The 24826-nt window shown below is 39.6% G+C and overlaps 1 protein-coding gene across 2 annotated transcripts in view; it reads right to left on the bottom strand.

The window, feature by feature from the left end:
• The window catches only part of ed (hemicentin protein echinoid), a 126094-nt gene that overhangs the window by 39750 nt on the left and 61518 nt on the right, over positions 1-24826 (bottom strand). For both annotated transcript variants that reach the window (XM_018003890.2, XM_018003891.2), the window contains exons 2-4: positions 21625-21832; positions 15107-15367; positions 14153-14349 (exon numbers count right to left, since the gene is read on the bottom strand). In XM_018003890.2, coding sequence (XP_017859379.1) covers positions 14153-14349; positions 15107-15367; positions 21625-21832 — 666 coding nt within the window. The remainder of the gene's footprint in view (positions 1-14152; positions 14350-15106; positions 15368-21624; positions 21833-24826) is intronic.

Here is a 24826-nt window from a genome sequence, read left to right as displayed (position 1 = left end):
CTCAACTACAACTACAGCTGCTGCTGCTTCTGCTTCTGCTTCTGCTGCTGCCGCTGATGTTGCATCCTCGTCAATAGTTTTGTTGCGAGTTTCGTTCTGCCACATTTGCCGCTTGCTTCGCTTTTATGTTCCTTTCTTTGCCCGCATGAGTTGAGGAGGACTTTAGTGGCTCTATAGTCGTTATATGGCCAGTACTTAGGTCCAATGTAAGCGGAATGCCAAATGGCCGAATGCGTGCGACTTTGGTCTGTTGTCAGTCGCTGAGCACAGATACTGTGGCAAACTGATTGCATTTGACCTAAACAGCTACTTAAAGGGCGAGTGGAGTGTGTTAAGTGTGGGCAGAGAGTATAATATGAGAAGAAGTGCATGGATCGTAACTAGCGACTATAAGAATATAAACTTGTGTCTGCGATCCCCCGAGAGAGTTTGTATAGAAATACTTGCATAAAAATTTGGTATACATTACTCACACAAAGATTCCTTGTCAAACAATACATGGAGAAATATTAGATTCTATGATAAGCAAACTGTGTTGTCAAGCATCATTTCAATCAAGGTTGCATTAGTTATTCCGAAAAGTTTGCTCTCAATGTCAGCTCATATCAGATTAACTATTTTGAGAGGCATAATAATAATGAAATATGCGTGATAGTATGAATCCTGTGATGGGCTGATTCCTTACTGAGAGACAAAGAGAGAGCATCGCCCATCGGTATATTAGAGTCAATGAAATCAATACAGCAGCGTATTAAATCATATATAAAGAGATGGCGAAGGAGGGAGATTATAGTCAATCTGCTTACATATAAATCTATATATATAGAGAGAGTATTGTCAGTTTGTATAGAATCATATAGACAAGGGGCGAGCCAGAGAGAGTGTGGCCAATTCGTATAGTATTACATATACATCTATATAGAGACAGATAGCAGACAGAGTATTACAAAAATCAGTATAGTGGGAAACCATTTTCAATTCCTATAACATCGCATAAACCAAGGGAGATAGATCGTGGGTAATGCGTATACTCTGACATGTGCATCTACATAGAGTCATGGACAGAAGGAGAGAGTATAATCAATTCGTATAGGAGCACCCACGAATCTGTATAGTGAGAGAGCATTCTCAATTCGTATAGCACCTCATACAGAGCAATCTATATCATTTTATTGGTTTCGCTCTGCTATCTATGCACTCGGCAGCTGCTGGAGCCGAGCGTAAGGCATGCAGACAGAGAGGAAATGGATGCTGCGAGTTCATATAACCGTGCAAGGCAAGCAACATGTGTGCCGTAAAAACTTTACAACACAAAAAGAGAAAAATTAAATAAAACAAAGAAAAAATGGAAAAACGAGGCAAGAGGAGTAGTATTTCATGTGCCCATGCTCCTGGCCAAGCAGCACAATAAATTCATATACAGACGCTGCTGTGCTGTAAATATATTTCCACTTTGCCAGCAACAAAGCTAGAATACAGATACATATACATATATACATATATTCACATTGCTATATATCATGTTTGGTATGAGTTTCACTTTTCAAAGTTTCGGCTGGGCAAATATTTTTGATATTTGCGCAAATGAAAATGAAATGAAACAGTTGCAAATAAGTTGGAATATGCACAAAAGTTGAAATTAGTCGACCAACCAGTTCAAATGCAATTATAATTATGCAATTAACAGAATTGCAAATGCGAATCAAACAAGTAAAAAAAAAAAAAAAAGATTAAAAGTAAAATGCTTTTAAATATTTAATGCCAAATATTTAACATGGAATTTACGAAAATTCATTTAAAATTTAAGAGAGCCAGAAAGTGCGAGAAAAGTGGGAAAAGCGCATTCAAATGCAAACAGTAAAATGTGTGAAAAACAAACAAACAAAGGCGTCAAATTGAAACAACATGAATTTGACTTAAACAAATAGAATTATCTAGTAAATATAAATCTAAACAGCTGCAGTTTATATATGGAGCAATTTATTTTAGCTCATTTATCGACTCGTTTCGAGTTGTTTACAAAAACATTTTTCAGTTCCCTTGAAAAGTTTTTCCGAAACATTATGGCCAAGGCAAAGAAGTCAATGAACATTTGTAAAGCGCATTCATTGATCGCAGCTTGGATTGAAATTATGTTAAATGCTGATGGAAATACAATTGTCATATGAGTGCCAAAAAGTTGAGGAAAAGTTTGCAATTGTTGGAAATTTAGCAAAAGATTTGCTGATTTAAATTAGATTATAACATAAGGAAAAGCCTACATATTGCTTAAATTTCTATTGTGAGCAATAAAATGTGATTGTAATTCAATCATAATAGGGGTAAATAAAGCTGAGCGCATGAAGTTATTCTATGGGAATAACAGGCAGATAAAGAAGGAAGTCTTTAATAATGCGGAACATATAAGGAATGTATACAAAAACCAATGTGAAGACTATAGATATGTATATCTATATCAGAGACTTATCCGATTCGTATTCCACTTAAAAATCATAACCGATTTTTATCGATAATTCGAAATTGTGAAGTGTTATCGATATAAATATGATCCGTTTATAATATATACATATAGTAATATATGTTCAAAATTTATATCTATATACGAGACCATTCCGATTCATATTCCGCTTAAAGGTCATAATCGATTATTATCGATAATTCGAAATTGTGAAGTGTTATCACTACAAATATAATCAGAATAAACCATAAACATATGGGAATATATGTTCAAAATCACAAATCTCAATTTATTGTAGATTAGGAACATATAGAGGAACATACTAAGATCCGCTCAGCTCACATTCTCCATTAACAATATCTATACCTTAAAGACACAGACACGCCTTCTTCTGCCTGTAATGAAATAGGCAACGATTTTGCTATAGAACACATAAACTTTCCCCAAGTCACATTTCAAGTTTTAAATTTTAGGAGCTATAATTCAACCCCCATTTGGGGACATTTTCCCAAACAGAAATCAGGCTCCATGCGCACTCGAATTTGCCACTCGCACATAATTTCAACTGCAAACGAGGCCAAAAGCAAAATGTCAGCCAGGGGCGTGGCAGCACAAGGGCCACGCACATATGCGGTCATATCAAATTTGTTTTTCGTTTTCAGTTTTAAGTTTTTTTTTTTTTTTTTTTTTTTTTTGGCTGCCTCTCAAGTTGCAGCACGCTTTCGCGGCGGTTCATGTTGATGCGCTGCTGCGTTTCATTAGGCACAAATTCACAAATGGCAGAAAAAAGAGTAGAAAACCAACTCTAAATTCAAAAAGAGAACCATTTCTGGCTCTGTGTGTGTGTCTGTGTGTGTGTGCTCGAAGTCAAATGTGGCTGAAAATTTTTGTAAATAAGGAAATTTTTGTGCGGCTTGTGCAAATTTGTGCAGATTGCGCCAAATTGCATTGCGCTCAACGCGGGACGCAAACACAGTGAAGCCCCATCAGATGCGCCCGTTCTACAGCCGGCGCTGCTTAAATCAAACAAATGTGCAAAATTAGCATTTTGACATTTCAAATTCGACATATTATTGACATGTTTATGCGGTGCGAATTGAGTGGAGGCCTGCCTGGTGATTGTAGGGTATTGGAGAGGGTCGTACGAGTGTAGGGTATATAGAGTTGAAGCGTAAAGTGACTCTATGGAACGTAGAGTATTTTGGAAGAGCTTAGAGTAATTCTAAGCATTAGGTATCTCTGTAAGGGAATCTATATGGAATGTGGGGTACATAGAGATAATTAGATATGGACCGTAGGCTATAACAAAGGTCAGAAGAAACGACTAGTTCTATAGGAAATAAAATATAGGACATCTAGAGCTGAAGCAACCTTAAGTTGCACTCATGCAGTAGAGCTTGATAGGGCATTAGAACTAGTACAAAGTCTAGCTTTATTGCAAAGTATAGAGCATCCAGGGCTGCAGTCATCTATAGCAACTGTAGGGTATCTACTGTGGAGTAGATCCAATGCATCTTTGGTGTAGCACAGAGCAGCATTTACTATTGAGGAACTCTCAGGAAATTAGAGCCTGTTTCTACCTCCACACATTTTCCCCTTTATCAAATTCCAACTAATATATTCTTGTGTTCGGACAAACAATTCGCAAATATCATTGAATCACAAAATTTACTTTAATTAGCAGCTGATATGAAGCAGCGGAATGTCTAAATATATATGCACAAGCAATATGGGACAAGCTGTGCTCGCCCTCTCCCTCTCTCTGTGTGGGCGTGGCAGCTGACAAGTTTGTTTAGTCAATTGAAACAATGCCGAGTTATTGTTAGGGTCGTCGCAGCACCAGCACCAACAGCAGCAGCAGGCGATGCATTGTTGCTGTTATTTACACTATTGACAGCATCATCAGCACTAGCAGCAACAACAACAACAACAACAATAGCAACATCATCATCATCTGGGCACATCATCATACAGCTCAATCCTCATCATATCAGTCAATAACAATAGAGCTTAAAACGTTGGCCATGTTCAACAATGCAAAGTTTGTTCATGGCTTGACTGCATATATTTATCAGTGTGTGTGTGTGCGTGTGTGTGTCTCGATGTCATCAACATAGGCAGCAGCCTATGCTTGGCTATTGCTCTCCCATTTATATATAATAAAATCTCTTCTAGCTATTTTTACAGCTAACTAAATATAAATCCTTTGTTAAGCACTACAGTGAAGACTCGTTAGCAAGACAATGACTTGCTTTTTGTTAATACTAATTTCTTCGCTCAACAGCCTTGACCCGTTCGTAAATCGCTTGCTTGCGGCGTCAATCAAGCAAATTCCTGTTATCGCACCTCCCACGCCACGCTCAGGTAACCCAAGGTAATATCGAAATTAGGGCCCGCCTCAGGTGCCACAGTTCGGCTAATGCGCATAATTATTGTATTTCAATTAATTTGCCTTGGCCAAGGCACTGAAGCCCCGAATGCTGCGTAACTGTTATCGACATGTCCACTTAGATCACGCAACCCTCTCGCCCCCTCCCACGCTCTCACTCGCCTTTGACTAGCTAATGACGAGTATCCGACATGCGAACCGCAATACGACCCAAACTGACCTCAGCACGCAAAATGTCTTGCGCCAAGGCGTTAGGCGTACGGCGTAGGGCGTATCTTCTCGATTCCTGCTGCTTGTCGCATTTTGTTTCGCTCGAGGCTCGCATGCGAATGCCAATGCTCGAATCCTTAGAATGTGACAGGCAGTCAGAGGTAGTGGCAGAGGCAGAGCCAGAGACAGTTGGACGGCTCTGAATGGCGCTGCCATGCCAACACGCCCCACTAATATGCCCCAAAAGGCTTCGGGGCCAATGCACGATTATGGCTATGCGAAGGGTTTTCTGGCATCCTTTTGTTTCAGACGTGGCTGCCTCTGCGGCTGCCTCTGCCGACTGCGGCTGCTGCTCGGTTTCAGCTGCTCACATAATGTGACCAAATGTGTGTAGCCAAACAATAAATGAAAATTGTGTGCAATTGTCGTGCCTTCAGACTCGAGCTTACAGCCAACCGCCTTCGGCTTTCAGCCAGTGGGCCGCACTCCACACCAAATCCCTGGCAAGTTCAAGCCCCGAACCCTTTGCCAAAATGTGCTTTACTTTTTCCTGCTTCTGGTCTAGAAGATGCTGTAATTGTTGTTGCTATTGTTATTGTTGCTGTTGCTGTTGTTGTCTTTGTTGCTTCTTGATGCTCATTTCGTGTCTGGTTGTTTACTTGGTTTTTCCTCCTTTTTTTCGAAGCACTCTTTTGAGATACGGCTGTTAATCAGTGAGCATGTTGACATGGAGAGCTTTGTTATGGGAGTTTGTGCATAAGGATACAGACACAGACAGATATAGATGCAGATTGAATTGTGATATAGACAAAGTCTGCTGGAACTGCAGTGGAAGGACTGACTAGGAAATTAACAAGAAACTCCTGGAACTGCAGTATATTAGAGAGTTAAAGCGGAACAATGAGGCAATAAGACTATTTTTTATGCTTATCTTCTATGATATAATATATTAAACATATATCATTTATGTGAATATGTTTAAAATATTTTAAAAAATTTTCTTCTATCTGTTTATGTTTAACTTGACTCTTTTATTATCGTGTCACGAAAATTGACGATATATAAATTTTTCGATATTCTTTTCGAAGAAACCTTTGAACCTTTTCGATTTCAGCCCAATGAATATGGAGTTAGGCATAGTAAAATCATGTTTCATAGAATTTTTAACCATTATCGATAACACATGCAACAGCGTTGCCAGACTATTTTGATTGCGTTTTTGTCTAAACACTTCCCTAAATTCGTAATCTATTTTTAATGCATTGAACTACTCAATATTTCATTCAATTTAAACACATTTTCTGTATGTTTTCTTCTTTCTTTATCGAGTGTTAAATATTTATGATTTCTATTTCTAATTTTGTTTTGGGTTATTTATAGAAGACGATGAGCGCTGCCTTTAAAGTTTTCATCTTTATTTTGGCCTGATCTACAATCTGTTTTTCCTTTAACCAGTCAAGTGTGGTGGCTTGCGTGTCTCGTTATCCTTTTTTGAAGTTTGCTCAATGCCAAGTAAATAGTAAACACACACACACACAGACACACAGAGAAATACAGAGAGTAACAGAGATATGAACATAAGAGAGTCATGCTTAGATGGGCATTGACATTAAGAGGGTTAGGGGCATTGCGTTCCATTGTTTCCTTTTTTTCTGGTTCTTGTTGTTGTTGTTTAGCTCATGCCACAAATGAGGCTGGAGGCCAGTTGCTTGCGGTTAAGTTTGTTGGCTACACACACGTCGCACTCTCTCTCTCTCTCTCTCTCTCTTTGCACTCTGTCTCCTTCCAACTGCCTCTTGTCTTTTCACTGGGAGTCATTTCATGGCTTGTTGCTGACTATTTTGCCGTATTATTGGCGTTAAGTTGCCTGTTACCTATGAACCCGGCTACAACAATGGAGTCGTTGATGCTGCTGCTGCTGCCGCCTGGTCGCTGGCTCTTATCTGCTCGCATTATCATCATTATCTTCAATTTAATGCGTGCCAGACGGACGGCGAGCACTCGACAATTTTTTCTTCTCTTTTGCTTTTGCTTTTGCCTTTGCTGCATCGCTTTGTTTTTGTGGCTTTGGTCCTGGCAGTCACTTCCTGCCATTTGCCTGCTCCTGCTACGACTTCTACTACTATTCTGCTTCTGCTACTTCTTCAGCTTCGTTTCTCTTCTCTTCTGTTTTTTTTTTTTTTTGTACTCTATGTAATGCCACTTTATATGCCGCAGTTGATGCCTTTAGAGGCTTTTGTGTTTACGCCATGTTAAGCCCTGGAATCCCTAATGCCAGAGGACATCGCTAGCCCCCCACTCACCCCCGTTGCCGTCACTCTCTCATCTGACTGTCACCCTGTCTATTGGCACATGTGTATTGGCATTTGCTTCGTTGATTTTCCACAACATGCTGTGCCTATTTGCCTAGTTGGCCATCCCTAGCCTGTCCTCTGCCCGCTCTCCTCTCCTCACTGTTCTCTTTCATTCATTGCTGCTGAGGCTGGTGTTAAGGTTCAAACATGGCGCAAGGTCGTTTCAGCCAACCGAAGCGGGCAACATTTACATTTACATTTCCATTGCCCGCTCTACAGAGTTCCATTTCCATCTCCATCCGGAACGTGCTCGGGCTGATGCTGCTCCTGCTCCTGCTCCACCTCCTGCTGCTGCTGTTGCCTTTTTATGCATGATCTCATCGCTGACTGGCAGCCAAAGAGGAGTGGGCGGGCAGGAGGCGTGGCAGCATGCGACAGAGCGTTCGACATATCTCTTTTGCTTTAGGCCTTATCCGGCTGTAACTGCTTTTGAGTTCCCTCTTGCTCGTTCTCCCTCTCTCTCTCGCTCTCTGGTCTTTTGAAAGGCCAGACAAAAGTTAATTGCCTGACATTAAACTATGAAAATGATAGGCGCCAGGACGCACACAGGACACACAGGACATATAGAGAACATGTCCTGCGGGAGTGCACACGCACACGCACACGCACGCATTATCAATATTTTGCCTCCGTGTGTGACTGTGTGAGTGTGAGAGTGTGTCTCGACTGTAAAAATGTTTGCCCCGTGCTAAGCTGCGCGCGACATAAGCACCTCGAAATCCCCTTTGCAAAATAAAAACCAAAAACATTTGACAGCAGCAGCAGCAGCAACAGCAGCGGCAGCGTAAAGCAGTGTCAGGGTTGTCGGCTTAGAATCAAATCTAAAGTCAGGCAGCAGTCAGAGCCCGCCACCAATTCTAATTCCAATTCCAGCGGCAATCCTCGCCAGCAGCTGTCTGTCTGTCTGGCTGGCTGCCTGCCTACCTGAGTGGGGCGCCCAGGTGAGATCCGATTAGGCTCATCAGCAACAGCAGCCGGAGCAACAGCACACGCGAGGGCAGCCCAATAAATTAGGGTTCCAGCTTAAAACTTGATCAAATGCATTTGGGGCCAAGCACTCGCAAAGCCAGCGGGCAAACACGTCTGAGCACGGCCGCAGCCAACTCTCAACTCGCACCCAATTGAGTTGCCATCTCGGGCCTGGCGCGGTGACCCTGTTGCCAATTGCAGACTTAGCGCGGATTCAAGTTATATATATATATATATATACATATTTGGAATCATATATTGTTTTGCCTGAGCTGTAGCCGAGCCAAGTCGAGTCGAGCCGATTCGAGGCAAGTCTTGGCTAAGCGCAACAAATCAAGTTCAATTTGTGCGGCAAATGGGCATTAGGGGAATGCTGGCAGCGCCTGGAGCAAAAGGGGTGAAGGGCTCAAATTTTGTAAGTGACTCATAAGTGGATAATAAGAGGAGTGAGAGAGCGAGAGACGCAGCGGTGTAAAAGGTGAGTCTTAACGGGACTTGTTTAAATAATACTTAATGTATTCAAAAAACAAAGGTAGAACGAAAGGGAGGGCGAAGAAGATATTATGAAAAACAAAATACGGAGACAGGAAAGAGAAAGAGAGCGCGGAAAAGGGGGAGAGAGAAAGAAAGGCAGAGAAAGGGGGACAGAGAGAGAGAGAAAGACAGACGGATAGAGAGAGTGAGTGAGAGACAGAGGGAGAGAGAGAGAGAAGGAGAGAGAAGCATACAGAGAGAGAAAATCACGGACAGAACAAGAGCTCAATTCATTAACAAACAGAGCAAAGCGCGAGGAACATAGAGAGAAAGCGCAATGCGAGAGAGACAAAAACTGATATATCTTACAGAATATTTTACTATCAAAATCCCAAATATTTATATGAATTTTCGACCATCTTCTCTTTCATCTTCCAATTTCTATGTAGAGGACTGCCTCGACTTCAAAGTGTAGTACAAGGAGTTCCTTTAAATAGTACAAAATATACTTGCATAAGCTCCTCCTCAGTCATAGGCATATCCTAATAATATTGTTTCCATTGCCCTATAGACTTGATAAACTCACAAACTCTAATTAAAATCCCCCTCTCGACCACCCCATTGACAATAGTGCAACCACCCCATTCAATACTCTTTAAAATTTTGGTAATTTTTGTCACATTTTGTCATTTTGTGGTTATTAGCAGCGCGTTGCTTAGATGATTTGTCCCGGACGAAGGGCCTGTAATTTATTGCCCGCAATTTGGCAATGACTTATTGAAGGCGATTAGACAAAGGAGCCGAAAGCCGCTGGCGTTGCCAGATTATGCCAACGACAGAAGGGAGTGAAAGCAAAAGAGAGGGAGAAAGGCAGTTTTGATGTAGGTACGGCTGTTTGGGGCAGCTGATTAATTTGTAGGTGTCAATGGGAGCGAGCGAAAGCCTAAGTGAATTTTTATTGTTGGCCGTAAATCAGAGAATTGCCAACTGTTAAATTTCTGTGTGTGTGTGTGTGTGTGGCAAAAATGAATTAAATGTGGGAAAATTGTTGAATTGGCAAATTGGAAAATCGGAAAATCGTCTAAACATTTCCGCCTCAAAGAGAGACAATTAAATTTGTTTTTGATTTCATTTGCTAGGCAAACGAAGGCAGCTGCTGCTACTCTTGGCTCTGTCAGCAGCATAGAGCAAAACAAACCCCTGCCAGGTTAAATGTCTGTGTGTGTGTGTGTGTGTTGCCTTTTGGCCCGCAGCAAGTGAGCAACCACAACTGCTGGCCCCTTCTGCTTTGGTCAGTGCCTTGCTTCCACTCAACTCTTTTGCCTTCGATCAACAGGCTCGAGCGTTGCTTAAAAACGCATTTAGCCTGGCCAGTTCAGTTCAGCCAAGTTCAGTCCGGGCCAGACCTTCTGGAGTCACATTTAACCGCAGCTGGCAAATCCTTGCCCACATATCGCAACGCCCCCCGCTGCCCCTGCTGCCCATGCCATGTGCTGCTGCTGCTGACCACGTCTCAGTTGCAATTACTTGTAGAGCGTCTCTGCGGTTTGTCTCTGTCAGCGTTTGGCTAAGCTTTTACTTTATTTTACTTGATACGTGGCCTGTTTTCATACTTCTTCGAGAGCTACAAATGCGGCATATTGGCTTTTGCTGTCATTTGCTCCTTTACTGTTTGAGCTACACTAGCTGGGTCATGAGTGAAAACTAATATTCTTTACATTAACTATTTTTTACGTATTAAATCTATTCCATAAAGTCTCGTCTTAACACTAGGAAACATTTTTTTTTTTATTCATCCTCATCAGCATTTATCTCCCTATTAAATTTAAAAATCCCTTCCTTGGCCTTTTCTTCACAGTAGAGTATTTTGCAGTCAGTCATGCCACGCCTTTCACACTCACACTTCCTTCACATTTTTTTTTCCAGCTCCTTCCTTAACTTTGAGCTACGCCATTCCTGAATGACAATTAATAAACATGACAATTAGAAATCGTTGCGTTTATTTTGCGGTTAGTCGCGTTTAGTGCAAACTATTTGCAATTAAACAAACAACAAATATTAATTTTAATGCCGCTTATAAATGCAAATTAGATTCTGGCTGCCCGGCAGCTGGTGGGCGTGGCATGTGTATAAATCGGCCCTGTTTGTATTTTAATTAAACCGCAGTCGAATCATTTAACCGGAGCGCACAATTCGAATTCATTTTACATATTCATCTTTATATCAACTCATATGCTTCAATTAGCTCAATCAATGTGTGGGCGTAGCTCGCACTGTGTGACCGTGTGTTTATTCAGTTTTTTTTTTCTCTCTTTTTTTTCGAAATACCAAATAAAAGAGTTGTGCATGTTGGGGCGTCTAATTAGCTACAGTTCAGACAGTTCGACATTTGTTTTATATGACATTGCGCATACGCCACGTGGGAGTTGGGCACAATATCTGAGCATTGCGTGTTGACAAAGCATGTGGAAAGAAAAAAAGAAAACCTGTCTACTTATAGTGACAACAGCTAAAAACTCTATTCAAAATCTTAAGCGAGATCTAAAAAGGGCGTGCATAGCAAATGAATTCTCTGTGGCAATTATGAGGCATTAAACAAATTGCTTAAGCTCCAGCTGTGAAACTGAACTGACAATTTCTGCTGTCTTTTATAACCATTAATGGAGGTGAATATACTGGGCCTATGATGTATCTATCTATTCTTAATAAGACCAATAAGCTGATTTGTTAGACTCTTTACTACCATCCTTGCCGATCAAAGTTAGAGGCATGAAATATTAAGCTTATATTCTTGTGTGGCTTCTATACTAAAAGTTTTTCATTATTTACAGTAAACCATAGCTAACTATCCATATGTATACCAAGATACAAGAGCCACACTATAAAGATTTTCGATTATTTGGTCTATCTTATCTCTAGTCTCTCGAGAGAATTCGCTCTTGTCAAATATTAAATAGTTCGCTTTGACCTTATTCTATATTTCCAATTTAAGACTTCGGCCCAGCTCAAATATACTCTACAGTATTTTTAGCGTATTTCGCCTATATTATATTTGGTATTTTATTGTGTGTTTCGCTTGTTGTTGCCAACTGTTCGCTTATTCTATGAGCGAACCGTCTGTCTATGACATCAACAAGCAAATATGCAGCTAATTTATTGCTGCATTTTGTATTGTATAATAAATTATATAATTTCATTGCCAATGCAAAAATGCTTTGTCTTTTATGATTATGCTAATTGAATGATGTAGGTAGGTTTGAGTATGTGTGACGAGCTTTGTCTGTTTGAAAAGAGAAAACAATGTTGGAACTTAAAGCTGGCTAGGTATATATTATTTATTATTTATATGGAGTAAATGTAGTGCATTTATTTCATGTATATCTTCTTCTCACTCTCTTTTCTTTCTACCCTCGCATATAGTATTCCAAAACTATTCAAATATGGTCAAAAGCCCAGTTGTTTCTTTTCCTTTTCTTTTTTCAGAGTCATTGAAGCTTTTAGCCAGTCAATGATTGGTTCGCACTCACTGAATTAATCAACGGCTCTGGCTCACGCCTCAAAATGAATGCAAACGCAATTAGTGTGGGTGCCCAGCCAGAGAGACAATAAGAGAGAGAGAGAGAGAGAGAGAGAGAGAGAGAGAGAGAGAGAGAGAGAGAATGTGTGTGTGTGTGTATCAGGCAACAGCAGCAGTTGCATTTGGACAGCTTTTCGACCTGGCTAACTGCTAATTACCATGTGCGATGTTCTTGTGGTTTTCTATTTGAATTAATTACGCATTTGATGTTTGACCTCAACTGTTGTTGTTGTTGTTGCTGCTGTTGCTGGCATTGTCGTTGACTGCTGTAGCTGACTGAGCAATTGCCGTTAGCCATATTTTGGGTTTTAGCATTTGTTTGACTTTTGATTAGCTCTAATAGCCACATGCGCTAATGTGCCATGGGCGTGTAATGCAACGCTTAACCCAACATTTAACTGCAACTTGTTGCAACTGCAACAGCAACAATAATAACAACATCATCATCAACGACATTGACTACGCTGCTTGGCCACACACCAATTTCTATACTAATTATTTGCGTTGAGTCTGTTATTTAAATATTTTAGCTATACAAAAATACACGACACTGAGCGAAAATAGTAGCAGAAATTAAATTTGGAAAATTTTAAATAAAATTGGAGTATTAATTGAAATTATTATATATTTATATTTAATTAAATTTTTTTAAATTAATTTTTAAAGTTTAATTTTATTAATATTCATAAAAAAAAGAAAAAAAAAATATAAATGATTTTTATCCATATATATGAAAAATTGTGTACACTCCAAATGTTTATAAATTTCTAAATTTGTATATTTTTTATATCAATAATTTTTTTTATTTTTTTTTATTTATTTTTTTTAGTTTTGTAAAATTAAATATCTAAATACCAGCTCAATATATATTTAATAAAAATATCTAGTTTTCAAAATGCAGATTATAATGTGAATTGAAATTATAGGATTAAAACTGGATCTACAAATTGAAAAAATATATATTTAGAATCCAATTCTAATTAGAAAATGTCACTTAAATCGTTTATAGAGTTCACAAAAGAAACTCCAGTGTAGACTACAAATTATTCAGCTATTTTTTCAGTGCATATACATATTTACATACATATATGCATACTCTACTCCATACTCTATGCAAATATTGGACCTCGGTCTCGCTTGTCGCCTGTCGTTGTTGTAGGGTCTCTGTTTTTGAATGGATGCTGTTTTGCCTGCCCTTGCACTTGCGCTGGGCAATTTGAGCAGCGTTTTAACGAATGTGTCAGCACATTTGTTAAGCAGCTCTCGGTTGCAGCCATAATGAATGAGCAAGCGGTAAAGGGGTGTGTGGGGGGCGTGACAGAGCTGCGGTCATGTCTGGTCACTTCATTATGCAGCTATTTATTTAGTTTGTTGCCCAGTGTAATTGCCGAGCTATGCTAATTAGACATTGGCCATCGAGGTCAACTAATGTGCCACGCCCACAATTGCTACGAGTCGACGACAATTGCAAAGCGGAGTTCAAGTGGCTAACAAATAATGTCAAACACATTTGTCAGCATCAGTTGTGGGAAAAAGTGGAAATAATTAATGAGCAGCCAAGGGCGTAGGGAAATTAATCAACTGAGCGAGAATCATTCAATTAAATCATGTGTTTTCTTCAATCTTCAGCACTCGCAAGCCTAATCCTAAGCCAGACTTGTGTATACATCGTATAGTATTTCTTGTTTGTAGATCTTTTATAATATTGATTTGGTACTCACAGTTGACATTCAATGTGGTCACTGCCTCCAGCCGTTTGCCCTCGTTCATGGCGCGATTGCGCACGACACACCTGTACTTGGCGCCATCGTCCTCGCGGCGAGGTGTAATCGTGAGCGTCGCATTGGTGGGTTGATCCTTGGTGCCGCCACGCAATATTGTGGCAGGTAGTTGGGTATTTGAGCCTTCGCGATACCAGCTGAAGAGGGAGAAAGCGAGAAAGAGAGTGTGAAATATATATATATATATATATATATAGATTAACTTATAAAAGCAGTAAATGATATACAGATTAAAAGGTGTCTTAGAGAGAGAGAGAGAGAGAGAGAGAGAGAGAGGGAGAGAGAGGGAGAGAAAGAGAGCGAGAAGGTGTGAGACAGAAAATGAGAGAGATAGACGAAGGGGGAAAGACTAAGAAATAAAGTAACTTAAAAGGAATATATAGATAGGAGAGAGCATCTCATATAGAGAAAATATGTAACTTAATGAATAGAATGTAGAGATAATTAACAGAGAAAGATGAGAGTAGGTAGTGAATAGTTCATAAATAGCAATCAGCTTACAGAAAGACAGTTGCATATAGAGAGAAACAAACAAGAAGCTCAGATTAGAGTTTTGAAAACTTAATAAGCTCATAAGAGAAAAAAGCCTTCAGAGAGAGCGAGAGAGAGAGAGAAAGGCAAAATATAATTGAAATTATGAAAAAAATAACTTAAAATGAAAGAAACACAAAGGAAACGAAGCTTATAACACTCTAAGCAATTTAGAGAGACTCCACAGCAGGAATAGAATTTTATACAGATTATCTTTCAAATCGAGACTGGTTTATAGAGAGTCTGTCTACATCAAGTATCCAGCTAAATTAGATTATGAGAGAGTTGTTGTAGCTGCTAAATGCCTTTGCTCTTCTTTCATAGTGAGCCAGGTCTTTTAGAGACATGAAGTGCGCGACTTACGTAATTGTTGGATCCGGTGAGCCGCCAATGCTGCTGCATGTCAGCTCCATGGGCTTATCCTCGGTTGCCACGGCAATGTTGCCAGGCGAGATGACAGGTGGATGGGGGGGTGTGAGCACAGTTAGATTGTGGAATTCCTGATGCACATCGGCGCCGGTGCCTTTGGCCTTAATGCGGCACTCAAAGCGTCCATTGTCCCGATTGTAGGAGACATTCTTAATCTGCAGATCATAAATGCCGCGCTCCGGCTGAAAGTCGAGTCTGCAAAGAGCCAAGCAAATTGGGGGAGTATTAATTAAAATGTATACATCAATTGTTATCAACATATTTATGCTAATTAAGTTTAACAAAGAATTCCAATTTATTTGATTTAATATGCGACTCCATTCGACGCCCCCAGCGCAGTGCGACCCAAACACTAATTGTGCTAATATTGAAGTTTTACGGCGATGTCCTGCTGCGGGTGTTGGCTGCTGGCAGCGCTGCTACTGCTGCCGTTGCCTTTGCTGTTGCCGTTGGTGCGACACCCGCAGGTGGTTCAACTTTAAACGATTCGCAATATAAATAAATAGCAAATGTTAATATTTGAGCAGGTGCAAAAAAAAAGAGGGTATATACACATACATATATGTATAACGGTGAGGGCGACGGGACTGCGCTGTTGTGTGACAGCAACATAAATAAAATCAACGTTCAATAAATGTTTGCATATTTTTGCTAGACGTGAACTTCGATTGACGATAACGATGACAACGCCGAGGCGGGCGAGCGGCGTTCGGCCAGACGCTAGCAACCGATTGGCAAACAAAATGTCAACATTTTTCGATTCCCGTTAGTGTGAGTGTACAGAGAGTATACTCGGTTTCTAGCTAGCTATCTATATAATAATAATAATAATAATATTAATTTTTTTCAGTCTAGTCTCTACTCTCTACTGTCTAATCTCTTCTCCCTAAGCTATCTTCTTTATTTATTTTATTTACTCTATTTACTACTTTCGTCTCTCTACTCTTTTCTGTCTCTACTAACATTTCCCTCTCTATTTAGCTTTAGTCCTCATTTCTCATTCAGCTCGCTTCCCTTTCTACTCTCAGCTGCAAAATACAATATTTTTTCCTCATCTCCTCTATAGTTTCTCTTACACAATATTTCTAGCTGAATTCCTTTACAAATAGACGCATAAATGCTAATTGATCCAAATCCAAGCCTACTTTCATTTATATACAATTAATTTTCATTTGTTTAGGCGAGCATGAGGCAGTCAGGTATTCGCATTACTACCTAACAGTTATTCAGTTCCAAGAGTTTCCTTATTGCTGTGCAAATTTAATTGGATGTAAGCCGATGAAATACAACAATTACAACAACAACAATAACAATAAAAATACCAGAAATTGTGTGTAATTCCCCAGCTTTAATTGTAGAAAATTTTGCAAAAACTTTTCTTAATTGAATTTTCTATATTTGCGCAAGGCTCAGGCCAGTAACGAATTCCCCATTCGCCAGATAATCAATGCAAAATCAATCAAATTTCAAGCGTGGGCACATGTTCCAACTTGGATCTCAAGTTTAAGCTGCTCCACCACCAACCACTAGCAGTAACTGTAAGCAAGCTGTGCACCACATTTGCTATTCGTTAGTTTATTTGTATTTTTTGTAGACCTTGATTTTAATGGGAACATTTAGTGAATGGATATATTGTAATGTAAAGTATCTACAGATAATAGTATTATGTTGTTTTTTTCTAATTCATTGATAATATTATATTCTCAACTGATTTGAGCCTTATAAGAGTGGCTGTACAAATTTAGACTTGATTCCCAATGTTCTCAATGTTTTCTTTTGCTTTCCCAACTATTTCCTTCAGCTCCCATTAGGCTTCAACAACTGAAAGCATATTTAAACTTCGTCTATGATTTCTGCTCCTTCTCCGACTTTTTTTTTCTTCACAGTTTCTTATCCCAAATAAAAATAGATTTTTAGCAATTTTTTACAATTTCCTTCGTCATTCAGTGATTATTATTGCTCGTCGGTTGTCCTGGACAACTAGTGAAAATTGATGCAGAGCTTTTGCTGGCTTGTCCACTTGGCTGGTCAGTGGATCGATAGGAATAGGACATAACATCCAGCAGCAGCAACATCGGTTTATTAAATTGTCAAGCAAGTTGACACCCACACACACATTCCCACACACATGGCTCAAGTTCATTTGTCAAGTCCAGAGCCAAAATGCCAAGGCGTGACAGGACATGGAGTAGGCACTCGATAAGAACGCGAGCGAAACTCACACACATACACACACTCATCAGAAAAACTACATTTGGCGTCTAGACGCATTTTATTATGCTCATTGACAGCATTCAGTCAACAGCTTTAATCCGTCTCTCTCTCTCTCTCTCTCTCTCTCTTTCGTTCACTCCTTCCTCTGAGCTCTTTCCTTATCCCTTTGCTAATTGCCGCAGTGCAAAAAACAGACTGAATTTAATTTGTCCGACGAGCACGTTAAATGTACAGTAAAACCACAAACGAACTTGGTCAATCTCTACGCCCAGACAACGTTGTTGACCCACAAAAATGAAAAAAAAAAAAAAAAAGATGGGAGCAAAAAAATTATTGTAGCCAGGCAAATTGAGTCAATTCTCTGCAGGCTCTGTGTCCTTCGTCTAGTTGAAAATTTCTAGTTTTTATATCAACTTTTTCATTCTCTTTGCTATTTTCAGTATTTTCCTTCTGTATTATTATTTTTCTATTTGGCCGCGCTGTCTCCGGCGGCCGAACGTAGCTGCTCATTTGCAGACGGCGCTCGGGGACCAGCCCAAAATACACGGCACAAAATAAAACGAGAGCGCGCGCGGTGCAAATTATAAAAATTGCTGGCAAAGCGCACTGGGCTCCACTCATCGCCTGGCGCTTGGGGAAAACGCGAATCTTTTTTCCTGTTGTTTGTCCTTTTCTCTGAAATGCAGCAAGCGTTCGCTTAAAGCATTCAAACAGCAGCTGGGTGTGAGCGGACAGAGGACGCGCGTGTCGCAAGCCCTTGAGCGACAAAAGTTCCTGCGGGATTTCTCGTATAGCCACTGTGTTAATACTCGCTCAAGCCGAGTAAAAGGCGAGTCTATTGGCTGAGAGGGAGACTGGGAGTATATTGTCTGCCCTAGAGTGTATATCGCAAGTCCCATTCGTTCAGATTTCGGCTATAGCCATTGTGTTCTTATATATTATACGAATATTAGTAAATCGTGAAAAGCGAAGGAGAGCGAGAGAGACAGAGAGGAAGGAAGAGAGAGTTGTAGCTTGGCACAAGTGGTCTTATCTTTTAAAGACCTGCCTCTTCAATTCGTTTACAGATCTCTCACTTTCTCGAACTCTTTTAAAGATCCCCCTCTGCCTCTCTGTTCCACAATTCGTTCAGCAGATCTCTCTAGATTCTCTTCAGATCTCTTTCAATATGCTCTGCAGATCCATTCCGATCTTCTTTACAGGTCTTTCTCTCCCTCACTTTCCTCTAAGAATCCCTCTTCATTTCCCCAACAGATCTCTGTCGATCTCCTCAACAGATCTCTGTCGATCTCCTCAACAGATCTCTGTCGATTTCCTCTACAAATCTCGGTCGATCTCCTCAACAGATCTCTACCGATCTCCTCAACAGATCTCTACCGATCTCCTTAACAGATCTCCCTCGATTTTCTCTGCAGATCTGTCTCAATATGCTTTGCAATTCCATCTCGATTTCCTAATTAATCTATTGATTAATCCAAAACTTATTTATATATATTTTAAGAGCTGTCATAATTACGCTTAGCAGTTGATTCAGAGTTGAGCAGGTCTACAAGTAGAAATTCCCCATTTTTGGTAGCAAATTCTCGCAATTTAAATACTTTAAATCCTGAACCTATATTTAAACAGTCTACTTAGTCCAATTAGACTAGCCTAGGTCTCGTTTTTATTTAATTTATACCTTTCACTTCTATCTATTTTTAAGCTACACGTCTCAGGCTGCTGCTGCCTACTGCAATTTGCTCGCATGCCGGAGTCGAAGGCGCGTGTCGACGTTTCGGTTCGTTGTGCTTGGAATTCGATTCGTTTAGCAGATGCCAATGCACATTCTAAGTATATAATATATATATATATATATATATGTATACACCTATACATGTGTATATCTTTATATGTGTTTAATATCTGTCTGCCTTTGTCGCCTTCAATCTGGCGCTAAACGTTAAACGGCCATTGCCGCAGCCAATTATTTGGTTATGGGGACATTCCGGTACATGTTTTGGTTTCAGTTTTCAGCTCCATTTTCAATGTGTCTGTCTGACTGTGTATGTGTGTGAGTGTGTGTGTGTCTGTCTATGCTTGTGTGTAGTCTACTTTTTGGCACTGCATTGCAAAGGCTGTTCCAGCAGTTGTAAATCGTTTAGAATGTAAGTAGAGAAAAGGAATAGATACATCATATAAAGAGGTCTATGAAAGTTAAGAAACTTGAATGTGAATTCCTTCTGATCCAACTCCAGACAATATCTAATCAAAAGTAAAGTCTTTACTCTTCTCTCTAATTTCCAAACTTTTTTCATTGAATTTACTTAAGAATTTTTATTTATATATTTATTTTTATAAATCTCTTCAATTCTCAGCAAATTCTCTTCGTTTTCAACTAGATTTCTCAAAGATTTTCGCTCAATGCCCGAACTGAGAATCGCCTATTGCCTCGCATTCCGCTTGCATTCCTCGAATGTTCAGTCTGTGTCTGGCTCGTTAAATGAAATGTTTAACGATATATTAGCTGCAGGCGCTGCCCCTCCTCGCCTGCAATCTACTTTGCTCTGCTGTGCTCCTCAGTTGTGATTCTCTGCGCGCCTCTGGGTCTTCATTTTGTGGGTTTCGATGAACAAAAAAAAAAAAAAAAAAAAAAAAAAAAAAAAAAAAAAAAAAAAAAAATGCGAAAACGAAGCAAAAATCGCAGCGTCCAAAATACGCCGTAATTTCACTTTTGCAGCGACAGCTATGACCGCAGCCACAAAGATACAGATATGCCAAACAGATACAGATACATTTAGATATTCATATGTATGTGTGCATGTATATGAATATAGTAGGTATATAGAGCGTCTATGCCTAGGCTACTACAATATTGTTGCCGTTCGTTGTTCGCTGCTTGTTAGCTTTCGGCACAAATTGCAGTAAAAATGTTTTTTACAATTTCGCTGAGCCTCGGCTCGAGCCAACGACTGTTTGCGTTAGGCAGTTAAAAGGGTATATTGGCTTTATTGTCTAATTTGTGTGTGCAATGAAAAGCTTGGAGCCTGCTTCTGTTGCTTAGCAAATGGGAATATTTTGTCTCTAATAAAATGTCTATTATAATGCCGCTATCTTGACCAAAGTCTTCAGATTTGGCATTTATAGAGGCCAAGTCGAAAAGTATACAGTAAATATATCTGCTCTCATTGCAAATCGAGCAAAATTATGTATTCCATAGTCTTGGGTACATGGACTAAAACTCTATAGAAGATCGATCGTAAGGAATCTACATATCCTACTCAGTTTTGATACCAAAATTCAGCATTTTCCCGCTAAAACAGTTCCCGACATTCTCAAGCTTCTTCCATCATTGATCGTGTGTCTCTTCTTGACTGCTGAACGAGTATCATACAAGTCGTCACCAATTGAAACGCTCTAACTTTTGCTTCGTTTTATTTTTATTCTTTTGGAATTTCTATTTGCTGTTTTGTTGATTTGCTTTTACACACGCTCGTACACACACATGCTGGACAGGAATAGCTGCTCCTGCTGCCGCTCCCATTCCTGCTGGGCATTTCATTTGGCTGGCACAAACGCGAATGCATTTTGTGGCCTCGACTGGGCACTTAAAATTTATGCGTTGCCACACATAAAGAAAGCAGGAAAAAAAAAGAGGAAAGAAACGGCAAACGAGTCAAGCCAGGCGAAACATTAAAAACAGGCCGAGTGAGCACACAACGAGCGCCGGAAACGGAAGTCACAAGGCACGAAGCAAATAATAAAAAAACACAATTGCAAAATGGCGCGAGTGAGTAAAGGCATTGAAAATGAAACATAAACAGCAAGAGACATCCGTGTATCTGTGTGTGTGCATGTGTGTGTGCGTTGCTCATAATTGTGTGAATGTTTAACACGCGCCGGCATTGACATTAAGGATTAAGCATATATATGACCAGCAGCAACAGCAGGAGCTGGGAGCAGGAGCAGGAGCACAGTTGGCCGGACTCGTTTCAATTGCCAAGAACTTGATTTTAATTAAGTTGCACAACCAACCCACAGAACCTCCCACCCACACACACATATACAAGCATAAACTCATAAATCTCAGATGTGTGCAACATTTAATTAACTTAACAAATGGCCAGCAAGGGCTGACATAACAATATAACTGCGAATAGCATCAGAGGAACAGCAACTGTCATAACAATTTCCATCCAGGCCCACACACGCATTTTCATCATCATCATCATTTAATTGCACCTGCGACATATTTAACTCACCTGTAGCCCGAACTCAATTGCACTTCGCCAATGGCCACGTTGTCAAACTGCGCCGGATTTGATATCGAGCGCGTCCAGAAGAATGAAAAATCATTTGCCTCATATTTCTCGGTGAAGCGACACTTCAGCACGAGATCCGCATTCTCGCGCGTGTCAATCGATTCGTCGCCCAGCACCAAGCAGCAGCTGCACAATGTTGTTAAAAGAACTGCAAGAGAAGGAACAATGGAAAAGGGAAATATAAAATTAATAACACTGTTTAACAATGGACATGAACATAAAAAATAATCTTTACTTTTTACTGCAGGAAAAATTGTATGCAGAAATATTTTACATCTTCAAATATATATTATTTTACACTTTAAATGTATATTATTTTATTGTATATTTTCAATGATTGTCGTTTAAAATATTTTCCATTCATTTTTATTATATTTGATATTGTTCTATTAAGATTGATTTTATTATAAATAAATTGATTGATTATTTCTCATTATAAATTTTAATTGTAAAGAATTTTTTTTGTTTACTTTGTAATCTTATTTTATTTATTTTTATTTCATTTTATTTATTTATATATATTTTTAATTTTTAATTTATTTTTTTTTTCGTATTTTGTTGTATTGAATGTCTTTTTTTTTTTAATTTTTTATTATATTTTAAAATTATGCGAATACAGTTTTTTAGCAACACATTATATTATAATATATGATTTTTACCATTAAAAAATATTCTTTAAATTAATATTTATTTCTCATGAATATATTACTATTATTAAGCCTCATTTTCTTCATCAACAATTTCGCACTCTATATACAAAAATATTTCGTAACTTGATTTCATAAATTATTTTGCCCGCTCACAAACACATTTCTTATGCATATTTGAAACTTTTATATGCGATTTTTTATATCATTTTGTTTTTTGATGTGCGCCACAGCAAGCTGGGAGATTGACAACTTTTCAATTTTGATGAAACATAAGAAGCTTTCGTTTCGGGCCGCTGCCTCTTGGCGAACCGCAGTATTTATTTAATTTTTAATAAACCATTATAGGTAAGCCTCAAACGCAGTCGCTTCAACTTATCAATGCTGTCAAGGTAAACATACAATAAAAATAAGTGAAAAGAAAAAGAAAAATTCAGACAAGAAGAACACAACAACAACAACAACAACAGCCATTTTCGGTGTCCCTCACATTAAAAAAAAAACGTGAAATCAAACGACAAAGTTCTCAAGTCCTCAAGAACTTGGCATAGGTGCGTGCGTAGCTCTCACAGGCTGTCGCTTACAGTGCCAGTCCCAGCCCCAACCCCAACACCAGCTCCAGCCCCAGCACCGGCCCCAACTCGGTCGAGGCATTACTTTTACTTTGCTGCGTAAATTTCGAGTAGAATTTATGGCCGCTTTATATTTGGCATCAAATATGCATGAGCCAGCGTTTAAGCCAGTTTCCAAGTTCCAATTTCCCGAGCTGCCCGAAAGCAGGCGGCAATAAATTTGTGCATTTGGCTGCCGACTGTCGCTGGCATGTGCTAAATTTAAAGATTGTTTCACAATTTCAGACCTAGCCTATCGGTGCGGGAGCGACTCGAGTTGAGTTTTCAGCTATTCACATTAGGGCCCAATAATCGTTAAAATCCAAAGCGCAAAAAAACAGAAAAAAAATGAAAGAAACGAAAAGTTATGCGTGAAACAGCCATGAAAATCGCATTAAAATTAATTTGACAGTCGTCTGGCAGCCAGTCTTACCGAATTGTATTTAAGTAATACCAGACTAAGACGACACGAAGGAAGGTGGCAAATGGGTTTCTCGTTCACACACACTCTCTTCTATTCGGGAGAGTGCTATCTAGCTGGACGCATCAGTTCTCATTTTCTTGCCGAATTTATGTCAAAAGTTTTCCCACTCTCACACGCTCTCCATCTCTCTCTTTCGCTCTTGGTTGTTTTTGTTGTTGCTCTCATTCATTTATTTCTTAGCCATTGCCATTAAAGTTACTTTTTGGCGCTGGCCTCGCAGCATTCGCTTCCTTTTGCCATTTCACATCGTCGTCTGTCAACGCATTTTGTCTGCTCATTTCGCTTGACTGCCTCAACTGCTGCTGCTGCTGCTGCTGCTGCTGGCGCTGCCTCTGCTACTGCTGCTGCACGCGCTTTAGTCCTTTTTAGTCTTTCCATTTTTGCAGTTGCGTTTCTAATTAAAACTTTCAAGTCGACAGCGGCCAGCCAGGCGTTCGTCCATTCGCTAGCACTTAGGCAAATTGCCAGAATTGCAAACGTCAACGAATTGTTCGCATTCCCACTCTCCCACTATCTCTGTCTCTGTCTCCCGCTCTCACTCTATTTCTTTGTCCTGCGAGTTCATATTACCTTTCTCTTTTGTTTTCAGATGAGGTTATTTAGGTTTTGCAATACTCGCTACTTGAATATTCTTTCTCTGCTTAGCAGCCGCAACTTGGCTTTCATTACTCGTTACTTCTAGGCGAGTATTGAGTGTAAGTAACGGGTATTGCTTAAAGAGAGAAAGAAAGATCAACTCTCTTCTACTGACTCATAATTTCCACTCATCAGCTATCATTCGATATTTCACATTTGCTACTCACTCGATTCCGCCTTCTTTCTTCTACTCTTACACTCCCTTCTTCAACTTCCCACTCTCCTCCCGTTATCTAGCCTAACATACACTATTTATTCTACTCGCTTCTTAATTATATACATTCACAATCGATAGCTTTGAGTGCACACTTGACTGATTGCGCATACGCCACGTGTACGCACATATAACTAATTTGTTTCACAACAAAAAAAAAAAAAAAAAAAAAAAAAGGACCAACTAAGACACACACACACGCACACTCGCCGGGAGAGATAACTGTTTGCGCATAAATTTTGCGGCTCACTGCAGTTTGGTATGCAAATATTGACATATGAAAAAATTAAAGCAAATTCCCCGAATGCTATCAATATCACATTAATTGACATGTACATATAAAGCGATACAAAATGTCGGCCCAGCTATTGAGACATGTCACAGACTGAGAGAGAGAGAGAGAGAGAGAGAGAGAGAGAGGGAGAGTGAGGGCGGGGACAGGGAAAGATGCCGCAGCGAAAAGGACCTGAGGTGAATGAATGATGGCTGAATGCTGGCTGGCAGCACGGATGCTTGAATGAATGAATGAATGACGGCAAGGCGAGGCCAG

This window comes from Drosophila arizonae, chromosome 3 (assembly GCF_054131065.1).
Source record: "Drosophila arizonae isolate 15081-1271.41 chromosome 3, UAZ_ARI_1.0, whole genome shotgun sequence".
NCBI lineage: Eukaryota > Metazoa > Arthropoda > Insecta > Diptera > Drosophilidae > Drosophila > Drosophila arizonae.
Note: the sequence above shows the minus strand (reverse complement) of the source record. Positions and strands in the feature narration are given on the sequence as shown.